At 44.5% G+C, this 23,711-nt stretch overlaps 1 protein-coding gene across 3 annotated transcripts in view; it reads left to right on the forward strand.

Annotated features, from left to right (window-relative positions):
- Nucleotides 1–23,711, forward strand: part of CDK13 (cyclin dependent kinase 13) — a 2,153,482-nt gene that overhangs the window by 2,027,020 nt on the left and 102,751 nt on the right. For all 3 annotated transcript variants that reach the window (XM_044064803.1, XM_044064806.1, XM_044064804.1), the window contains one exon: nt 4,571–4,702. In XM_044064803.1, the coding sequence (XP_043920738.1) occupies nt 4,571–4,702 (132 nt within the window). The remainder of the gene's footprint in view (nt 1–4,570; nt 4,703–23,711) is intronic.

Raw genomic sequence — 23,711 nt, forward strand, 5'->3', positions numbered from 1 at the left:
CAAATCCTGGGCTCTCGTTCACCTGCCCTTAATTTAAACCCTTAATTCCTTTGTCTCCATGTTGTCCAACCTGGGCTGACCCTCTAATTTACTTATTCCTAATACAGTTACCCTCGTCACACCCAGTGCAAATCTTAACATCTTTCACTCTGTCACATCCAGCTCTGCCTACTGCCTTTTTGTTAATGCCTCTGTCTCCAACCCATGTAACATAGCTGGTTTCACTACCCTTTTTTAGACCTTCCCTTTCACTCTTACTGGTACACGTCTGTCACAAATCACTCGTGACTCACTTCTCCAACCACTCCACCCTGCCTGTACTCTCTTCTTCACCTCTGTTACACACTCGCCATTACTCTGAACTGTTGACCCCAAGTATTTAAACTCATCCACCGCCAACTCTACTCCTTGCATCCTCTCCATTCCTCTGTCCTCCCTTTCATTCACACACATATATTCCATCTTAGTCCAGCTGGCCTTCATTCCTCTCCCTTCTAGAGCATATCTCCACCTCTCCAGGGTCTCCTTAACCTGTTCCCTATTCTCACTACATATCACAATGTAATTTGCAAACATCATAGTCCATGGGGACTACTGTCTGATCTCGTCTGTCAACCTGATCTCGTCTGTCAACCTATCACCAGTGCAACTATGAAAGGGCTCAGAGCTGATCCTTGATGTAATCCCACCTCCACCTTAAATGCATCTGTCACTCCCACGGCAGATCTCACCGCTGTCACACTACCCTTGTACATATCCTGTACCACTCTTACATACTTCTCTGCCACTTCCGACTTCCTCATACAGTACCACAACTCCTCTCTAGGCACCCTGTCATATGCTTTCTCTAAGTCCACAACGACACACTGCAACTCCTTCTGACCTTCTCTGTACTTCTCCATCAACACTGTCAGAGCAAACATCGCATATGTAGTGTTTTTCCTGGCATGAAACCATACTGCTTATCACTAATCATCACCTCCCTTCTTAACCTAGCTTCCACTACTCTTTCTCATAATTTCATGCTGTGACTAATCAGTTAAGTATATATATGTATGTATATATATATATGTGTATATAAATATGTATATATATATATATATATATATATATATAATGTGTGTGTGTATATATGTATATGTATATATATATCTATATTTGTAACCTCTAACAAGGTTTTTCATGCAAATTATTCAGTGGACATTAGCAGCACAATGGTTTGTACTCTGCCAACTTCTGTCTATTCCCATCAGACTGACACCAGTCTGCAAACTTCTTAGCCTTTGGTGGATTCAGTCAGGCAGTCTCTTTTTAGGCAGACCCTTTTCCATAGCCACAGGGACCACGGACGCTTCCAGTTAACGTGGAGCATTACATGGGGAAAGGTGTTCCAAGGCTCGTCGTCCCATCTGGAGACCAGGATGCATGTCAGTGTTCTCGAGATAAGAGCAGTTCTCCTAATGTTTAAGCGTTTCAGGACACTCTCCCTCTAGGGACTTTTGCTGTTCACGCTGACAACATGTCTTTAGTCTATTACATCAACAAGCAAGGAGAAACCTGTTCTTATCCTTTGTGCTGGAAGGCCATGAGGGTGTGAGAATGGGCGATATCTTCAAAATGCCTTCTATTTGCAACGCATATTCCTGGGAAAACCATTTGAGCTGACGGACAAACTAAGCAATCTATCGTGATTCCGCACAAGAGGTCCCTCAAGCCATCAGTCGTGAACATGATCTTCAAACATTGGTGTCAGCCTTGCTGCGACCTTTTTGCCTCTCTCAGTAACAAATGTAGCAATTTCTTTGCTCTGATCTCCCCTCTGGAGGAGTCCCCAAGGGATACTGTGGTGCTTGATTGGTCCCAGGGTCTCCTGTATGCTTATCCCCCTCTTCCACTCATTCTAAAACTTCTTCAGAATGCAAGCAGGTTGAAGAGCTCAGTCATCCTCATCGCCCCCTTCTGACCTCTACTGTTTTGATTCCCATTTCACCTAAAATATCCTCTGTGGATACTGGAGTCGAAACAGGATGATCTCTCTCACTCGTCAAGATTGCAGCATCCCAGTCTTCATGCCTTCAAACTGACCACATTGTTTCTCCACTTCTAACCATAGTGAGTCAGTCCAGGCTTGCCTCCCTGGTTCCTATCATCATTATATCCTCTCAAAAAGTCTCCACTAAGAAAGTGTACAACAGTAAATGGAAAGGGTTTATTGTTTGGGCTGCAAGTAAAAATATTGATCCCATCTCAGACGTTTTGCTTTTTCTTAGTATGCTCTTGAATGAAGGAGCAAGTTTTTCTACCATCAAATTTCAATTAATTTCCAGTTTTCATGCAATTAGCCAGTCTCGATCCTTATCTACCTTTAGATTGTGCAGAATGTTTATGAAGGGCATTTTGTGTTGAGACTACCCATTAAAGATCCTTCCCCACAGTGGAACCTCACTGATGTACTGCAGAGTTTAACTCAAGCACCATTTGAACCAGCAGCTTGTTACAACTTGAAGTTTTTTTCATGGAAGACAGTCTTTTTAGTAGCTGTTACTTTAGCAAAGAGAATTTCTGAACTACAGGAGGTTATCTTCCAAGCCTACATACTTAATTTTTCATAAAGACAGGGTTTTGCTGCATACCAGTCAATCTTTTTTGCTTAAAGTAGCCACAGAAAACGGTATTAACCAATCCATTCACTTACTAGTTTTCTTTCCAAATTTTTCCAACAAAGGAGAGTATATATTCTACATCTCCTTGATGTTCATAGATAAGTGCATTTTTATCTACACAGAACAAGGAAGCACAGGAAGTCAAACCAATTGTTTGTAGTCTTCTCCAATAAAACAGTAGGTCGAGCATTATCTAAAATCACACTGGCAAAATGGATCACTGACTGTATCACCTTCATTTATTTCCGGAGAGGCTTCAAGCTGCCTCAACCTCTAAGAGCACATTCTACTAGATTTATGGCTGCTACTTCTTCATTCTCATCCAGAATTTCCCTTTATGATAGTTGTGCGCCAGCCACCTGGTCAAACAATCATACCATTGTTGCACATTTTAAATTGGAAATCATTTCTAGGAGCAGAGCTTCCTTGGCTCGATGGTGCTCCGCCTTTTCTTTCCATAAGCACTACCCAGGAATCACTTAGCTGGGGGACTGACCCTATTGTGAGGAGGAATGAAGAGGACAATATCAGATTAGTAAGTTGTGTTACCATAACTTGGCATCTGTGTTGCCCATCTTCATTCGTCCTCAATTTTCCCCCCAGCATTCCCCTGATTTATTCTTCTAGAGGGTCTGTGGAAGATGGAGGGATACTTAGATCCCATGTCTGAGCCTTATTTGCTTGTCTTCTGTTCTGTCTGTTATCAATGTGTGAATTGGCAAACTCGATCTGAGGTGCTTGAGTGGGTGTATAAGAGGTAGGAGCTTGAGTGTCAGATCCAAGTCTGGGAAAGGTGGCAGTGCCAGATTTGAGGATTGGATCCAAGACCCTATCTTGACGATGAGTGAAGAACACAGATGCCAAGTTATGGTAAGACGTAATTTCTATTTTTGTTACTTCTTTCATGGCAAACTCCTCCACCTTAGTTAAGGCTCATTAATCCAGAGCCGCAGCTTCTTCTGGAGCTTTCTTCAAGGGCTTATATTCTAGAACTATTCTTTAAGCAGCTACTTGGTCTTTTGTCCACATTTGCTAAGCATTACAAAGTTGATTTATTTTCTAGAGTAGGAGCATGATTTGCTGGGACCATCTTGCAAGATTTGTTGGATCACATCTTTCCTCCTCCCTTCTGAACAGCTTTAATAATCTCCCATCACTCAGTAATATTGCAACAGTGATCAGTAAGACATTTACTGTTGTAGTAAGTTCTTACACACCTGTACTCTCCCTGTGTTGTGAAAATGCATTGCAAGTATAAATACCACATGTAGTGATCTACTCTTATTAGGTACTTATGAGTAGCATATGAAGTTAGCAGAGAACTAAATAATGAGAAAGTATGTTTGTGTCATACCTCCCAACTTCCATTATTTTGCCTCATATTTTTGTCTTTCCACTTAACAAAAATTTTTGATTTTCTGGTAAATTGCCAAAGATTAATTTGATTTTTGTTCAAAAAAGTGCATGTTAATGCAAAAAATGTTCGATTTACCTTTACTATTTTTGTTATGCATGACATTTTTAAAAAGTGACATTGATACATAAAGTGAACTGGAGTAGTACTTAAAAGTTGCCCCTGATTTTGGTCTTCTTTACTGCTGTTATTTTTGGCTTTGTCCAGAATTCTTGAAAAAAGGGAGGTTGTGAAACATTGTTTGTGTTATGTGGAACACACAGTGAACAGTCTGTGTGGTTAAGATAGTTTATTGATAAGTAGATTAATATGTACTGCTGTGCGTTATTTTCAGTAGGCATTTTTGTGGTTAGCTGGTCACTGAAATAAATGCTACAGAATTCCTCATCTGTGAAGTATGCTGATTCTGTTTTGGACCTGAAGTCATTTTCAGAGTTTTTCTCCCTGTTATTGTATGTAATAATGTGTGTATATATATGTATTTTTTTTACAGTCTTCCCTCTGCTGCATTAGATTTATTTGACCACATGTTAACCTTGGATCCCAGTAAACGCTGCACTGCAGAACAGGCCCTTCAGAGTGAATTTCTTCGGGATGTGGATCCTTCTAAAATGCCTACACCTGAGTAAGAATTTAACTTTATTTTTTAACTCCTGCCTTGTACTTACTTTTTGTAGACGTTTTTCAAAAGAGTTTATATATGAGTCTAATAGTGCACTTACCCCTTATCAAGAAGATTGTGCCACACTGGGACTTAAAGCTACCAACTTTCTCTCACTTTTCTAGGTTCCAGTCCATGTTAGAGCATCATACCAGCTTTCTCCCTCGCCAGTCTGGGTTTAAAAATTTTGTTGTCAATACTGTCAACAGCTTTGCGAAGCCTGCTGGATCTTTTATTGTGCTTTTACTTTGCCCAGGACAGTTGTAACTGTAGGACTCTACAGGCTGGCCTGACAAAGATCGTTATCCCTTAAGGAAGAACTCTGTCAGTACTGGGCACCCAGTTTAAAGGGGCGGCTCTGTTCAGTATAGCCAACAAGACTTGGTGCATATCCTCTTGAACATGAAGCAAGCTGTTTCTCCTCTGGAGAACTTCTGTGATACCCCTTAGTCTTGTCTATAGTTGCTGCATTCATTTCCAGCCAACTTCCAAAGATTAAGAAGCCTTCCCACAGAGAGAGGAAGGTATGCAAGTGTTACATGTTCTTTTCCCCTACTACTCCTGGCTGTAATGCCCAGAAGGTAGAAAACACAGGTTGTGCAGTCACAGTCTGGATTAAAGCTGAGGGTTGTCATGGTGAGGTGTGATTTGGTTACCCCAAACTGGAGAGCTGTCACAGTGTTTTCCTGGGTTCTGGATTTGACCAGGGACAGCCATGTCTTGGAGATCTTAGGCCCTCCTATATAATGGATCTTGCTAATGGACCAGGTCCTGTGGAGATCTGTTAGCCCAGTCTTAGATTTCCCCATTTAAAAAGGTCAGTATTGTGACTATATCTTGTTGACCATGTGCTGGAGTTTTTTGCTTGCCTTTTCCCTTGTCTGAAGGGAACTGGAAACTTCTTCCTGTCCTAGACTTCATTGGGTTCAGAAAGTATGTCACATGTGACTCGCCAAAGGAGCATGCCTCTACTGGGGTGGATTTTCTTTTGGAACATTGCTCTGATGATCATCATCATTACTGCTCAGTTAGCATATAGCTATATGGGACGTATCCTGCCAATGGCTAGATGTGCAGCCAGTATACAAAAGCTTTTGGGTGCCTTCCTTATGCACCATATGTTTAAGGAGGCACAAAGGAGTGCTGTTATACATTCAGGTATACGGGCACCAAAATTCTTAACTTACTTGCTGTTTAAGATTTCAGTCAGACCCTCATCTTCACTACATCTTAAATGGTTTGGCATTCAGCTTGTTTGATCTTTTAAGAGTACCCATTTGATGTCTTTCCGTCTCTTTATGCGTGAAAGAGTTTTAATAGGTCTAAATGTTTGTGATATTGATTTTAGTGAGTGTGCAGAGTTTATGCATGACATTTATTAGTTTATTTTCATTTTTGTTATACCTGTACATTCAAGTAAGTTCCTTGATGCTTTTTCTGCTTCTACATTTAATGCATTTATCTATGTTTATGGTCAGGTTTGAAGCAACATATAGAGACTGCTCAATGTCTTTTATTATTGTGTTTAGAGTAAGCTTAACAAATCTTTATATTTGATATTGTGGTACCACAGAAACTGTTGTTATAATGTGGTACCTCCAACCGGGATCCAGACTTCGGAAATGTTTTCAAAATCTGACGCCAGTCAGAAAACCAAGCATACCTCCTCTTCTCCAGAAACCATACCAGATTGGCAGGCTTTTGCTTCCTCTCTCATGCAGGCCTTTATGGCCTTTAGGCCTTCAGCCTCAGCCCTCACTACTCTGCTTTTACTAAGCCATAGGCCAGCTTCTGCCTCTTCCCTCCCACCCATGACCTCTCAAGTTAGGGAGGAAGAGCATGATTCTTCCTTTTCTTCCTCAGAGGGCTCTATTTCATATACATCTCAGATTGCTTCTCCCTAGGAGTATTATTCTCCTGATGAAGAATCTGTGGAAGGAGATTCTCACCCTGAGGATGTTACCTTTGGTGAGACCATCACCAAGATGAAAGATTACTTCAAATGGGATATTTCCCAAATGACTGACACCCAAAAGAGGTACCTTGAGCTGCTTCAAGTGAAATCACCCTCCGGTGCGTCCTGCTTACTTGGATGCCTTTAATTCAGCTTCTAAGGCCCCAGCCTCCAGCCCCCAAGCGCCCTGACCGCTTTTATAAAGTGCCAGAGGAGCAGAAATTCCTAGTTGAACCTCCCTTGGCCGACCCAGCTGTTATTGCCACTGCTCCTGATAAACAGTCTAGACTGCTGCCTTCCACCTCCCTCCTACCGACTGATATAGATATCAAATATACGGATATGATGGGAAAGAAGGTATACACATCCTCCACTTTGGCATTCAGAGCCATAAATTATCATACCCACATGACTAAGTACACTCTAGACTTAGTGTCTCAAGCCTCTTCCATGCTGGCTTCTATGCCTGACAGTCCCATTAAGGCTGACATTGCCCCCAAACTGTGCTTGGCTCAGCAAGTAGCCAGGCACTCAGTCAGATGCAGCTACAATGCTGCAGAAGCATCTGCCTGCTCTGCAGCATCTGATTTTGTCCTCAGTAGATACTCCTGGCTGAGACTTCAGAATCTACCTGAAGACTTTCAAGTCCAGAATCTTGAGTGCCCCCCTGGATCACAATTTCCTCTTTGGAAAACAATCTGCAGACCTCTTTGAGAATCTGCAGGAAAAAAGTAAAGAATTACAGGACATCAAGCATCTACAGGTGTCCCCCATTCCCAAGTATTACAGGAACTACCCTGTTAAAACCACTTTTGTAAGGTGCAACCCTCCTCAGGCAGCTGCCTCCTCTTCCAGATCTAGAGGAGGTGCAAGAAGACCTACTTCGTCCAGACCTAATGCACTGCCTCCTCAGCCCAGACAACCCTTTCAAGATAGAGGAGGTTCCAATAATGCTTGATTGCCTTGCCCACCTACCACTCTCTGCACGCCTTCCACACTGCCTTCCCCTCTGGTAATCCATCACCACAGACCAGTGGGTCCTATCCATTATCCAAAAAGGGTACTTCCTATCCTGGAAAGAAAAACCACCCAGGAAAAGTATTCTTTTTCCCCCAAAAAAACAAATTCATCTCCTACCGCAAGTTTTATCAGAACTACTAAAGCTAGGCACTATAGAACCTGTCCCCTCAGGACAGGAAGGAAAAGGGATTCTACTTTCGTCTCTTCCTGGTCCCTAAAAAGGATGGCCCTTGGAGACCCATTTTAGATCTCTCCTTTCTAAATCTACACCTTCAGGTATCCTCCTTCAAAATGCTCTCTCTATCCACTCTACTGCCTCTTATTCCAGCCAAGGCCTTTTGGCCACCCTGGACCTAAAAGAAGCCTACTTTCACATTCCCATCAGGACTTCCCACAGACAATTTCTGCATTTCTCTGGACCTTCCTCTCATTTCCAATTTACTGCCTTGCCCTTTGGTTTATCCACTGCCTCTCGAGTCTTTACAAAGTGCCTAGCCCCAGCCATTGCCTTCTGCAGAACTCAGGGAATCCAGATTTACCCATATCTGGACGACATCCTAATGCTAGCAGAATCCACAGATACCCTCTGAAGGCATCTGCACTTCACCATGTCCCGTCTGCAAAATCTAGGGTTTACTATCAACCTCTCAAATACCTCCCTGAACCTAGGCCAGGACAAGATTTTCCTAGGCTGCAGAATCAGAACGGACAAAATGAAGGCCTTTCTCCCACAGGACAAGGTTCTATCCCTGACTTCCCACTTCCAGGAAAACCCTCCACTCCCAGAAGATGACGACAAGGCAATTCCTCCATCTCCTGGACTTAATGGCAGCAACCATCTCCATGCTACCACTGGCTAAAATGCATATGCGCAAGCTACTGTGGTACCTCAAAAACATTTGGTTCCAACACCTACATCACTTAGAACAGGATATTCCCCTCCTTCCCTGTCTAAAGAAAGAAAGCTGGTGGATCCAGCAAGTCCAACTAAACCCGGGACTTCCACTGCAACCACCCACCCCAACCCAAACAATGCATACAGATATCTCAGATTCAGGTTGGGGGGCAACTCTGGCATCCTACAGGGTCCAGGAAAAGTGACACCCTTCTATACAGGACAAAGCACATCAATGTCAGGAAAATGACAGCAGTCTTCCTAGCTTTAAAGACCTGTATTCCTCTTCTGATCCCAGGGGTGCTCTGGATAGTGACTGACAACACCACAGTTATGTGGTACCTCAACAAACAGGGAGGAACAAAGGCCTACCAACTGTGCAGACTGACCCTGCTGATATGGGACCTAGCCTCTCACCACAACCTGGTCCTGCAGGCGACCTACATCCCCTCGCAGGGCAACAAGCAAGCAGACCTCCTAAGCAGGACTTCCTCTCCACAGCACTAATGGATGCTGGATTGGGGGGGGGGTCTTCTTAGATGTAGTCCACCGGTGGGGTACTCCACAAATAGACCTGTTTGCCTCTCCCCAGAGCAGGCAGCTGTAGACCTGCTCAAAGATGCACTCCCCTCTAGCATGGTAAGTGGATGCTTTCAACATTTCTTGGGAGAGGAAGTTTCTTTATGCCTTCCCAATGATTCAGAAAGTCCTCCTGAAAATCCAGAAGGACAAACCAAAATTCTTGTTAGTGATACCCTACTGGCCAAGGCAGCACTGGTTCCCCTACTTCTCAGTCTAGCCAAGGGTAATCACTACAAAGTTACCCTTCAAGGTGGGCCTGCTGACAAAAGACAAACAAACACTCCATCAGCCACACTTGCAGATGTTATCCCTGATTCTGTGGGTGATAAACTTTTGATCCCCTTCAGACACCACTACTCAGAGGATGTGCTTTCACTCCTGAGGGAAGCAAGGAAATCTACCACCAGAAAATCTTACCTAGCTAATGAAGGGGAGAGGATACTGCACTCCTTGGATGTGCACAGGCAACATAGATTCTACCTGGACAAAACCAAAACCATTAGGAAATCTAAGCAGTTCTTTGTCTCCTTTCACCCCAGAGCCCTGGACAAGGCAGTCTCCAAACAAACCATTACCTGCTGGATCAAGAGAACTATTTTTCTCTGTTATTCTCACCATGGAAAAAAAACAGTGGGAGTAAAGGCCCATTCCACTAGGGCTGTGACCACCTCCAAGGCCTTCATGAAAGGTGTGAACACGGCATCCATCATGGAAGCAGCCCACATGGTCCACTATCCACACTTTAACCAAACATTACAAACTGGGCCAAGTTTCCAGAGCAAGGGCAGGAATCGCCAGGGCCATCCTACAGGGCTTTGTAGAATCCTCTTTAGCATCCACCTCCCTTTCATGCCTCTAAGCTGTGGTATTCTTGCACAACTAGAATACTTCAACATAGGAATAGAAGGACACAGAATACTTGAGTAAAATCTTACCATAACCATAGATGTCCTTCTCTTCCATTTTGCAGTATTCCTTCCCACCCACCATTTCCTCCTATGCTTTCTCCTTTAGTCCCAGCTAAGACCTGGATCTACCTAAGCTACCGAAGGACACCTAGGACACACACCTGTCCCCACTGGCATTCCTCCTGCTGGGCCGCCTTCTATACCTGCTGGCCTTCAAGTTCTGAGGATTGTGCGTGCAGACATCACGTTTAAGGCCTCTGGTTTATGGCTTTGCATCTGACATCCCACGCATGCTGCAACAGCCAAGCTGAAGCTTTTGTATAGGAGCCAACGTACGAGTCACCTGAGGGCAGGAAATCCCACAACTAGAACACTCCAACATGGAAGAGAAGGACATGTATGGTTATGGTAAGATTTTACACAACTATTCTATACAGTTACAATATATAGTAGCTGTCTGTGTAAGGATGGTCATCTCTTGTTCAGTGGTGAGATGACATATATGGCTAGGATTCAGCCTTTGCCCAAGGATGCATAAGGACACTTGTTGACTTTATCCCAAGAGAGCGTGTTCTTGTGCCCTCCCACACACACACACACACACTGTGCACATTTTTTCAAATACTTTGAAAAGTCGGGGGTGGCCACTGTGGTGCAGTGGTTAGCGTTGTCACCTCACAGCAAGAGATTCTCCGGTTCAATTCTCAGCTGGGGTGCCTTCTGTGCAGAGTCTGCATGTCCTCCCCTGCGGTCATGTGGGTTTCCTCCAGGTGCTCCGGTTTCCTCCCACATTCCAAAAACATGCAGTAGGTGGATTGGAGACTCTAAATTGGCCGTAGGTGAGAGTGTGTGTGTTGCGAATTAATTACCGCGGCAGGGCTAGCCACCCAGCGGTGTAAACCTTGGCTCAAGATGATTGTCATTACGGAAGTGAAACCCTGACCTAATGTGAAAACAGTGGGAAAAGGGGTTGAGGATGGATGGATAGCTGGATTTAAGCAGTTAACCAGCTTGTTTTCTAGTACCTGTGTGTTATAGAAACTTCCCAACCATGCAGTGCTTCTTTAATCAGAAGCAGTCTTGTGCTTAACAGTTAAAACTGGAGAAAATAAAAAGTCCCGTGAAAAGCTGCGTAGTCCAAAGAGGCACCCTGAGAGGGTGTGGTGGCCACCTTCCTGCCAAGTGAGTGCCTCTCAGTTCTGGCTTCCCCACCCCCATCAGTCGGGAAAAAGGCTGACGCCTTTCAGTAAATGGTGTTTTGACTGGCATAAGCCTGTGTATCTTGTAACTCATAAACATATAGTGGAATTCTGATCCTTTACATCGTTGTTGGGAATTGCCTCCCATTCCAGCAAACCAGATTGCTCTGGGGGGGACCTTTCCCCTCAAGAGCTGTGGAAGGAATTCCAGCAGTATTGTAAGGTGAAGGATGGAGTAATTAAGTGGATTTTTTAAGACTACTGTTAATTCCCATGAAGGATGGTCATTGGAGATGCATTTTAAGTCTCTCTAGACTAAAGTTTTTGGTGATGAAAAAAATTCAAAATGTTAACATTTCAGAAGCTGTCCTCCTTTTGTCAGATAAACTCTTGATCACTCAGAACATAAAGGATTCTTAGACATCACCCTCTACTGGGAGCCCTGAAAATGTCCGTGACTCATGGCGGTGTGGACCCCTTACAATTAAATTCATTACCCTTTGGGCTGTCCACTGCTGTCGGGGTAGTGTCAAAATGCCTATCTCCTCTTGTTACCAACCTTGGGGTCAAGGGTGTTGCACACCTTCCTTTACCTGGATGATGCTGTTTCAGATCATAGGAACTAATCAAGTACCATAGATTACATCATTGCTTGCCTCAGCAGTCTCAAAACGTCTTGTCACTCTGTGCCGCAGTAGACATCTGGAGGTGTATAAGGTCTGTCTTTCAAAGTAAATCACTGACCTGTGTTCATTTTCCAATCAGCCAGACAGAAAGGCATCCTTGACAACAAAAGCCACCCTGAAGGCTCTGGATTGTGTTGGTCTCCATCGTAATGGTGGCTAAGAATCCTATGGTATCGGCTTCACTCTTCAGTGGAAAAAGTGGTTCCGTTCATTCTCCCCTTTCACAGGTAATTTAGATGGTGAGTGACTGGGGTGGTGACCAGCAAGGGGTTGCCAATTGTAAAGCACGAAAGGGAGACTTTATTTGATCTCAGATGCCTGTGACTTAGCCTAGATGCTATTCACAGATTCCCTGAATTTCACAGGAGCCATGAAAATGCAATAGGCATAGAAAATGGAGACATGGCCAGACACATCAGTCTCGATGAAATGTAACCCATCATTCTCTGCCATTCAGCTGATCAAATCAGTCAGAATATTAAGGATCGTCGGGGGGAGGGGGGGGGGGTTCAGGCACCACTGTTGCATAGTACATCTACAGATAAGGAAGCACACACTGTTATCCTTTGTTTGTAGGTTATCCAGGAATAGCCTCAAATATGGCATTAAAGCAGAACATTCATTTTAAAACCTGTAACATCCACTCTTCACAGAATACCCTCACAGACGTCGGAGCAGGGCCAGCCCCAACCACCATGAGAGAAAATGGGCCCAGAGGTTGTCCTTGAAGCTTGCTATAGTTTGAGGAACTTCTGCGGCAGACATGTTTACTTTCCCACAGAATCAGTGGGCCTTGGAATTCTGCACCACATACCCCTGCAAGTGAGCTCTATCATTGGCCAAATTCTCTGTCCCTTGAAGTAAGAAACCTTGCTTGCTTTCTTTCCTTTACCACTGACTCCTGTGCCTCAGAATGCAGTGCTGCATTGTACCAGCTTGATTTATGACTCCCCCGTTGTCCTAAACATCACTGCTTCATTCAGCTGAAAGAGTCAAGTATGTGTGGTATCCTGCTCAGTAGTCAGCCTCACATCCTTATTTCCCAGCGGCTAGAAGCTATGATGCTCCCATAACTGAAACACCTGCATGTAACAACCCAAAGAACTGGACCTTGGTTGAGCATTGGACCCCCCCCAAGGTCTTGCAGTTTATTTAGGATGTCAGGAAATTGTGCCTGGACAGGTGAATCAGATTTAATTTTAGTGAAGCATGTATACTGGCTCCCCTTGTCTGTACCTACAACTACATTTAACAGCCAGTTTGAGGAATCCTGCTTTTGTAGCCCTCTTAAGGAAGCCACTAGCTTCCTCCACAGAATTTTTATTTTATTTATTTGTTTGCACTTTGTTTATGGGGAAAGTGTACTGGGCCGTGTGACATCCGGAGAGTACCCCACTGGACTGCTAACAATACACGATGTTCCCCACTATTCTGAGTCAGTAACTAAGGAGCTTCAATCCTCACTATGAACTACAATATGAGACTGTCACTTAAACAGGAGTAATATTTTTCAATTTCCCCCTAAGAGCATAACAGTAAACACTATAACCTGGGACTGGACTGTATACTTCTGTCCATCGTTAATGTAACTCCTTATTACACATGTCAGAGCAATGTGACATAATTTCAGAACATGGACCGAAGCTCCAAAGGTGGTGGTGTCTCCATATTCATAAAGGATATGCACACCTTCAGACTAGTAGCCCTGCATAACGCATCTGAAATACTTCAGGTACAACTAACAAAGGCTAAGATGGTGATTCAGGTCATAGCCTGCTATAGATCCCCAACCCTGTTCCAAGACTCTCACTCCACGGTCCTAAGCACCCTGGAAACTGTTGGGGTCCAACCCAACACTCTCATACTAGGTGACTTCACCTACCCCTCCACCAACTGGGAAAACTAGTCATGCACCAGTACACTGGCCCAATGGTTCCTGGAATTCATCAGTTCCAAAGCCCTGGACCAGCTCATTCTTACCCCCACTGGAGGAAGCAACATCTTTGACCTGGTTATTAGTAACATGGGAAACCATTGCTCTACACCAATAGGCAATTCCTCCTTGGTTAGATCTGACCACAGACTAATCACCATGGAAATCCACATCTCACCCACACCCCTCGCAAAGGTAACCACCATGAAAAATTTCTCCAAAGCCGACTTTGGGCTCCTATAAACAGAGGTGGCTAACTTCACGGCACCTGTGTCAATGGAAAATAGATGCATGGCTGCCGAATCATACACTAATGCACTTTATGAACACGTACATAAATGCATGGAGCTAGCTGTACCCAACAGAACCAAGATGCTGTCCTCCAAAAAAAGGAAGCCAATCTAGTGGCCCTCTGCCATTCATAAACTCTACAACAGATGAAGAAACTGTTGCAGAAAAAGGTGAAGTCCCAAGACTGGAAAACTCCCTTATTAGCCTCAACAAAAAGTTGAGATCCCTCATCAAAACCTCTAAAGCCAGTTATGAAGGCAGAATTACGGCAGACACTAAAAACAACCACAAAGCCTTCTATAGTTATATCAAGAATCTCCACAGCAGTACTCAGGTTTGCTCTGAGTTACTGCACAATGGTACCTCCTCTACTGAGCCAACAGATATTCCCAATATACTGGCTGACAGATTCTCTCCCTCCCTAAAGGACCAGTCACAGTACAGGAGGAATGCTAGGCACCCAGCATTACTGCAGCACAGGTTAAAGCTGCGTTGTCCAAGGCCAAGAATACAGCTTCCATGGGTCCCGACAATATCCTTGGATGTGTTCTACATGAACTACAAACTGAAGTGGTACCACATCTGTGTGCCTTGTTCAGTCACAGCCTCGCCTCAGGCTTTGTCCCTACCGAATGGCGCACTGCTACAGTCATCCCTCTCCATAGAGGGGAAGCGACTACAGACCCTGGGAATTATTGCCCCATTAGCCAGATAAGTCTGATATGTATGGCAGTGGAGCGCATCTTCATGGACCTAATTAACAAGGATATAGGGACTCTCCAAACTCTAGATCCCACGCAGTTTGGTTTTGTGAAAGGTAGCTCATGCCTGCTCAATCTGGTTGACTTTTTTGAGTTAGCCACCAGAGCTGTGGATGAGGGAAGGCAGTTCATACAGCCTACCTTGTTCTGGCCAAGGCCTTTGATACCATTCCCTACTCAGGAATTATTTATAAGCTCACCAAACTAGGCATCAACCTCTGTATCACTTGATGGGTCGCAAATTGGATCACAGAACCCACAGTGTGAAAGTAGCGGACTCCAAGTCAGACTGCCGACCATTCACGAGTGGAGTCCCACAGGGATCGGGCCCACGTCCTCTCCTGTTTGGCAACTTCTTCTCAGAAGTCCAGGCTAACACTGAGAGTCTCTGGCTGACCATGTTCGCAGACGGCTGCAAGCTGGGAGCCATTATTACCTCCCAGGTGATGTAGACATCCTACAGAAAGGCCTCACTGAGACCAATGACTGGTGTCGAGACCATGGCCTTAAGCTTAATGCCAAAAAATGTGTAGTCATCCCCTTGGGAAAAACTCAGTTCCCACTAATTACCACATCGATAGGAGCCCACTGAACAATGAAGGCATTATAAGAGATCTGGGGACACCTGTTGACAGCAACCTCTCCTTCAACCACCACATTGCCACTGTGGTCAGAAAGTCCTTCTGTGTGGCACATCTCATTACCAAGGGTTTTGCATCCTGGAAGAAGGAGGTCATCATCTCTCTCTACTCTTACCTCTTTTGGCCAGTCAAGTATAATGCCCCATTTGGCATGTACCTCACTATACACATGCAACAGCTGGAAAGGCCACCAAAGTACCTCACAAAGAGAATCCTAGGCCTTAAACACGTGCTACATGGACAGACTCAAAAATCTCCAGCTATTCTAGGTCTCGTATTGTCTACTAAGAGGCGATCTCTGCTTGACTTACAAAGCCATGTCTGAACCAGCTCTGTTAGAAATGCTACATCTAAAGAAATCCCAATCCCTCCACACCACACTCTCCAGAGACCTCGACCTCATTATCACAATCAACAGAACATGCTTGAGGCATCAACCTTCCCCAAATCCTCCCTGATCCCAGGCCAGGACAAGATTGTCCTAGGCTGCAGAATCAGAACAGACAAAATGAAGGCCTTTCTCCCACAGGACAAGGTTCTTTCTTTGACTTCCAACTTCCAGGAAGCCCTACTATCACAAAAGGTGATGGCAAGGCAATTTTTCCGTCTCTTGGGTTTAATGGCAGCGACCATCCCCATGCTACCACTGGCAAGAATGTACATGTGCAAGCTACAGTGGTACCTCAAAAACATCTGGTCCCAACACCTACATCCCCTAGAGCAAGTCATTCCCCTCCTTCCCTGTCTAAGAACAGAAGTCAGCTGGTGGATCCAACAAGTCCAACTAAACCCAGGGCACCCGCTACAACCCCCACCCTGATGCAAGTAATGCATACAGATGCCTCAGATTCAGGTTGGGGAGCAACTCTGGCATCTTACAGGATTCAAGAAAAGTGGCATCCCTCTCTTCAGGCCAATCACATCAATATCAGAAAATTGACAGCAGTCTTCTTAGCTCTAAAGATGCAAAAACCAAACTGCTGCAGGTACACTGAGGTGCCCAAAACACACAACAACAGCAAAAGTAAATTAAGGCACCAAAGTGACACACTGGAAATCAGTCACTGTACTTTATTGCAGAAGACAAACGGTAAGCGCTTTCACAACTTAATGTTGCTTCATCAGACCACATCACTACAACTGATGCTTGGTTAAATACTAGGACAATTAGTATGACATCACAATTTAAAGAGATATTACTCCAGTAGCATAAGAACATATATCGATATCCATAAGAAAAATGCATAAAATATATAGAAAGGTGTGTATTTACACACAATAATATTTTAAAAAGGGGGAATGTCATCCCTGATAGTTATTAAAATAAATATATATATATATATATATATATATATATATATAATATATATATGTGTGTGTGTGTGTGTGTGTGTGTACATATACACACACATTTTGTGCACATATAACCATAATAGTACAATAAAAAATATATAAAAAACTCATATTTAGTGTTTAAGGCGCCTTGCCTTAAGGTAAGGAACTAATGAGGTGCAGCCATTCAAACCAGGATATCTATCTGCTTGTAATTTAGTCATCCATTGTTGTTCTAATTCTTCAGTGTGGTTTTCTACATCACCACCTCTGTTTGTCCTTACCATTTGTTGTAAGATTAAAAATTTAAAACAATGACTACTGTCTGTATTTAGGACATGATTAGCTAGAGCATTTGATTGCTTCTGGTTCCGTATGTCCCTTATATGTTCTAACATTCTTTCTTTAAAACTCCTATTTGTTTTGCCTACATAATAGGCATGGCATGCTTGGCAAAAACAAAAATAAACAACATCGACACTTTTACAATCATAGTAATTCTTCGTATAAAGTTTAAAACATTTCACAGGATGAATGTACTCATTTTTAGTGTAGACATGCTGACAAGCAGCACAATTCCTGCACAGACAGTAGTCATTGTTTTAAATTTTTAATCTTGCTTGTGGTCTGATGGAGCAACATTAAGTTGTGAAAGCGCTTACCGTTTGTCTTCTGCAATAAAGTACAGTGACTGATTTCCAGTGTGTAACTTTGGTGCCTTAATTTAGTTTTGCTGTTCTTAGCTCTAAAGACCTTCACTCCCCTCCTAGTTCCAGGAGTGCTCCAGGCTGTGACCGACAACACCACGGTGATGTGGTACCTCAACAAGCAGGGAGGAACAAAGACCTATCAGCTGTGCAGACTAACCCTGCTGATATGGGACCTAGCCTGTTGTCTCAACTTAGTCCTGCAGGCAGCCTTCATCCCCTTACAGGACAACCACCAAGCAGATCTCTTGAGCAGGACCTTCCCGCCTCAGCACGAATGGATGCTGAACAGGGAGGTGGTCTTAGACATAGTCCACCGGTGGGGTGCTCCACAAATAGACCTGTTTGCCTCCCCCCAGAACAGGCAACTGCAGACCTTCTACTGAAAAACCCACTCCCCTCTAGCATGGAGAGTGGACGCTTTCAGCATCTCTTGGGAGGGGAAGTTCCTTTATGCCTTCCCCCCATTCCCACTGATTCAGAAAAATTCTCCTGAAAATACAGAAGGACAAACCAAAAATCTTGTTAGTGACTCCCTACTGGCCAATGCAGCACTGGTTTCCCCTACTTCACAAGCTAGCCAAGAGCAATCCCTTCAAGTTACCCTACAAGGTGGACCTACTGACAAATGAACTCTCCTACACCCACACTTACAGATGTCCCTGACTCAGTGGGTGATAAACTTGTTACCTTGCAAACACCACTACTTGTAGGATGTGCTTTCTGTCCTAAGGAAACCTACCATCAGAAAATCTTACCTGTATAAGTGGGAAAGATTTACTAAATGGTGTCTGCACAATGGAAGGGACCCTTGCTCTGTGGAGGTCCCCCTGGTTCTGAATTAGTGTGAATTGATAAAAAGTGGGCTCTCTTATTCTTCTTTAAAAGTACACCTCTTTGCTATATCAGCCTGCCTGCCCCTGGACCCATCCCCCTTTGCTTGCCAGGCTCGACGTAAAGCTCTTCCTTAAAGGGGGTCTTGCACATGAGACCACCTAGGAGACCTATCGCCCTGGGACGTTAACTTCATCTTAGAGAAATTAAACCAACATCCTTTTGTACCGGCTGGAGCCTCTTCCTTACAGATGTGTACCTGGAAGACTGTCCTGCTGGTGGCTATCACTTCAGCCAGAAGAGTGTCAGAGTTGCAGGCCTTAATGGCCTGTCTCCATCCTCCACCATCTTCCACAAAGATGGAGTGTCCCTGCAAACCAACCCTTCCTTTATGCCCAAGGTGGTCAATGACTTGTCTCTAAACCAATCCATCCATCTACCCACCTTCTTCCCCTCACCCACTAACGAACGGGAGGGGATTCTGCACTCCTTGAACGTGCACAGGCAACTAAGGTTTTACCTGGGCAAGACCAAAGACATTAGGAAAACTAACCAGCTCTTTGTCTACTTTCACCCCAGAGCCCTGGGCAAGGCAGTCTCCAAGCAAACCATTGCATGCTGGATTAGGAAAGCTGTTTGCCTCTGCTACTCCCACCATGGAAAGGAACCTCCAGTGGGAATTCAGGCCCATTCCACTATAGCTTTGGCCACTTCCAGGGCCTTCATGAAGGGCCTAGACACAGGAGCCATTGTGAAAGCAGCCACATGGGCCACTATTCACACCTTCACCAAGCATTACAAACTTGACCAAGTTTCCAGAGCTAGGACAGGGTTCACCAGGGCAAACCTTTAGGGTCTTGTAGAACCCTCTTCATCTAACACCACCCTCTCATCCACATAAGCTGTGATATGCTCCCACATCTAGAATACTGCAACATAGGAATAGAAGGACATAGAATAGTTTAAAATCTTAACATAACCATGGATGTCCTTCTCTTCCATGTTGCAGTATTCCTTCCCACCCACCAGTTCCTATTCCTTTACCTGTCCTATCCGGACTACAGTAGGACACCAGGTCACACACCTGAAAACCACTGGCATTCCTCCTGCTGGACCTTATTCTCTACCTGCTGGCCGTCAAGTTCTGAGGATTGTGCGTGTAGACGTCACTTTTATGGTCCCTGGTTTATGGCCTTACATGTGGCATCCCACTCGCACTGCAACAACCAAGTTGAAGCTTTTGTATAGGAGCTGACGTACTAGTCGCCTGAAGGCAGGAAAGCCCACATCTAGAATACTGCAACATGGAAGAGAAGGACATCTATGGTTCTGGGAAAATTTTACACAACTATTCTTTCCCACATTGAGATTCCACATCACGGTGACCAGGGACACTTCCCTGTTAGGGTGGGGGTGGAGCATTTCCAGGGAAAGTCTGTCCAAGGTGCATGGACATCATCAGAGCCCAACATGCACATAAATGTCCTAGAGATGAGAGCAGTTCTTTTAAAGTTCAAAGCCTTGCAGGACTCTCCCTCGAGGAACAGTTGCTCTTCATACCAACAACATGTCTGTGGTGTAGTACATCGACAAGCAGGGAGGAACACGATCTTACCCACTTTTCAGAGAGGCCATTGAGAGTGTGGGAATGGTCAATCTCCTCCAGTTGCTTTCTCTTTGCAACACATATACCCGGATTCTCCAGCTTGATAGCAGGCCGGCTCAGCAGGTTCATTCTGAACCCCCATGAGTGGTCCCTCAGCTTGTCAGTAGCATCCCAGATTTTCAGCCATTGGGGCCAGCCTTGCTACAACCTCTTTGCCTCTTCTCTCAACAACAAGTGCACCAAGTACTTTGCTCTGACCCCCCAGAGGAAGAGTCACTAACGGGCGCTCTAGTCCATGAAATGCCTGCATGTATCCTGTGTGCTTTATCCCCCAATTCCCTTGATTCCAAAAGTTCTGCAGAAAGCCTTCCGACTGAGGAGGTCCCTGATACTCATTGATCCTTTCTGGCCTCGTCCGGTGTGGTTCCCCTTTCTCAGGTCCCATCTCAAGTATCCCCCTTGGATACTAAATCCAATTCTGGATCTCATCTCTCACACATCAGAACAGGCTGTCCCCAGTCTTCAGACTCTACGTTTAACTGCATGGTTTCTCCAGTTCCCTTCTTGATTAGACAGTCCAGGCTTTCTTCCCCTGTGAAAAGAATCATTCTCACTTCTCGCAAGTCTTCTACTAAAAAGGGTTGTATGAGCATATGGAAGCTTTTCACTTTGTGGGCCACAGAATGTAACCTGGACCCTTTTAGCGAATCTATACTGGGCATTCTTCTCTTTTTGTTTTTTCTCTGTTGCAAGGGAGATAGTTTCTTCACCATCAAAGTACAGTTGACGGCATTTTCCACTTTTCATAGTGATCCACAATCCACCTTTTCTTCTCGTTTATGGAAAGCATTTCTGAAAGGGGTGTTTCTTCTCAGACCACCCCTTAAGTATCCCTCTCCTCTGTGGGATCTTCTGCTTGTTCTACAGTCTGTCACCCAGCCTCCATTTAAGCCTGCCCACTCGTGATCTAAAGCATTTGTCGTGGAAAGCAACCTTTCTGGTGACAGTTATTTCAACTAAAAGGGTTTGTGAGCTGCAAGCTCTATCTTTTAAATCACCTTATATTATTTTTCACAAAGACAGGGTGACATTATGGACTAACCCATCTTTCATGACGAAGGTGGCTACTAAATCCAGTATTAATCAGTCCATTCAACTCCCACTCCTTTTTCCTAATTACTCTAACCTTGGCGAATACTTGTTACATACCCTGGATGTGCACAGACGGTTGCAGTTTTACCTACACAGAAAGAATGATTTCAGGAAGTCTGGGCAGTTATTCATAGCTTTCTCCATAAACAGATGAGGTCAAGCAGTTTCTAAGGTCACCATATCTAGATTGGATCTCCAGTTGTATCTCTGTTATTTATATAAGCAGGGGTAAGGAACTACCTCAGGTCCCTAAGGCCCATTCTGTAAGAGCAGTATCTACCTTCACAGCCTTTTCAGTTAGAATGGCCATAGACAAGATTTGTGCTGCTGCCACTTGGGCCTTACCCCATACTTTTGTGTCTCATTACAGTTGGACATTGTCTCTAGAAACAAGGCAGCCTTTGATTCCACGGTGCTCCGGGATATCCTTCCTTAGGGTCTCCCAAGGTCTATATGGTAGCTGGGGACTGACCCATTCGTGAGGAATAATGAAATGGATAACATCAGATTAGAAGTTGTGTACCAACCATAATTTGCCATCTGTGTTATCCAGTTTCATTATTCATCACTCCCCTTCCTGCCTTCCCCCTTCCACTTCTAGAAGATCTGCGTCTGCAGTACTTGGGGGATCACCTCTTGCCTTAGCTCAGTTTATTCAAGGCAATGACTGTAAAAAAGTTTTTCCTTTCCTAGTTAGGGGATTCTTGGCCAATTTGATCTGGGGAGCTTCTGGTGGGGGGGGGGGTTATGGGAGGCAAGGCAGCCAACGTCATTGCATCAGTCTTTCTTGCTGTGTAGCTTGTAGCAGAAGCAGTTTGTAAGAGTGCCGGTTGGTCGCTACCAGAGTTTGAATTTCAGCTGAAAACATCTAAAGCTAAGTACCCCGTTGAGGGACCCTTTTTCCTTGCACTAACCGATGTCTGAAAAAGTTGTTGTCTTGCCTGTGGAAAGCTAATCCCACACTGAGACTTTCATTCTTACTGCATCACTTGTTTAGGCCCAGACCATGACGTTCCCATTTGCTGGTTCTGTGCCCTCTTTAACGCGAGAACCATTCGCTGTAGAGCTCTTATTGTAGTCAGGTATTTTCGTGTTCCATCTTCGCACTCCAAAGTAGCATCCTTCAGCCAACAATCCGTGGACATTCTGAAAAAACGCAGAGATAAAGACAGCGACAGAACATACAAGGCTAAGCCTTCCGACGACTCTACCACTAAGCAGGTCATCATTTCTCTGGAATTCAGTGAGGCGCTTTCAAAGCCCCCTGATGCCCGATTCGATAGCTACGCAGGCCTCTACCGAGACCCTTTCGGAATCCAGTATGCTGCAGAAATCTTCATCTTCTGAGCCTTGGGCTGTCTCTGCCTCTATTGGGTCCGAGCCACGACACAGGCACCGGCTTCCAAGGAGGCCTATCGCACTACCGAATCTAGACAGAAGCCAACATCTTCTCATCCGACTACTTTTTCTCTCAGACCGACTGATACTCTTAGTCCTAGAAGCCAGTCCACTCCTAGAAAATCTGCTTCTAGCCACCATCTTGCCCCTACTTCACCCCACCCCAAGCACAAATGCTTAAAATGGCTGAGGATCTCATCTCCCTTATCAGGGGTAGTCAGGCCACAACTTCTAAAAGGAAAAGACACCCTTCTCCAGAAATTGACAGAACAAGATTCTGAGGAATCTGACTATTCATATTTTGAAGAGGAACAACAACCTCTGACTGCTTATGAGGATTCAGATGCAGAGGAATCCATCCATTCTGCCTCCCCTCCAGAAGACCTTGCCTTTGGAGAAACCCTTCACACCCTCAGAGAACATTTCCAATGGGAATCTCAGGATTTCCCCCAGTCTAAGAAAAGACTTGGAGAGTTTCTGGACCTGCCACAGCACAGACCCCTGTCCATCACCCCTATTTTAGAAGTGGTGGATGATGTTTTCCATGAATCTTGCTTAGCCCCTGACGCCCTCCCACCTGCTCCCAGTAAACCTGACATGTATTATTGGGTATAGGATTCTCAGACATGTACCTGTACAGAAATCCTGCTGCAGACCCTGAGGTCATTACACAGGGGACCCAAAGGAGCTAAGACTAGTTCTGCCAAGAATCTTATTCCTTCTGACAAGGATTCCAGAGCTCTGGACAGATGGGTAAAAAAATATACACCTCTGCAACCTTAGATATCAGAGCATTCAACTGTCAGTTCCATATGTTAAAATACCAACACTACACCTTGGAACTATTAAAACAAAATATTTCAACCTTTCCAGATTGTGCCAATGTGAAAGAGTTATCAGATTTACTGCACTCTATTTGTCAAGTGGCCAAACACTCATTACACTGTGGATATGACGCCCAGGGTCGGTCATTAGGAGACATCCATGGTTGAAAGAACAACCACTTCCTGATCATGTCAAGTCCAAACTAATTGATGCACCCCTGGATAAGGAGCGTTTGTTTGGAGTAAAAGC

The sequence above is a fragment of the Protopterus annectens genome, chromosome 3.part0, assembly GCF_019279795.1.
Source record: "Protopterus annectens isolate FY-2018-M chromosome 3.part0, PAN1.0, whole genome shotgun sequence".
Taxonomy (NCBI): domain Eukaryota; kingdom Metazoa; phylum Chordata; order Ceratodontiformes; family Protopteridae; genus Protopterus; species Protopterus annectens.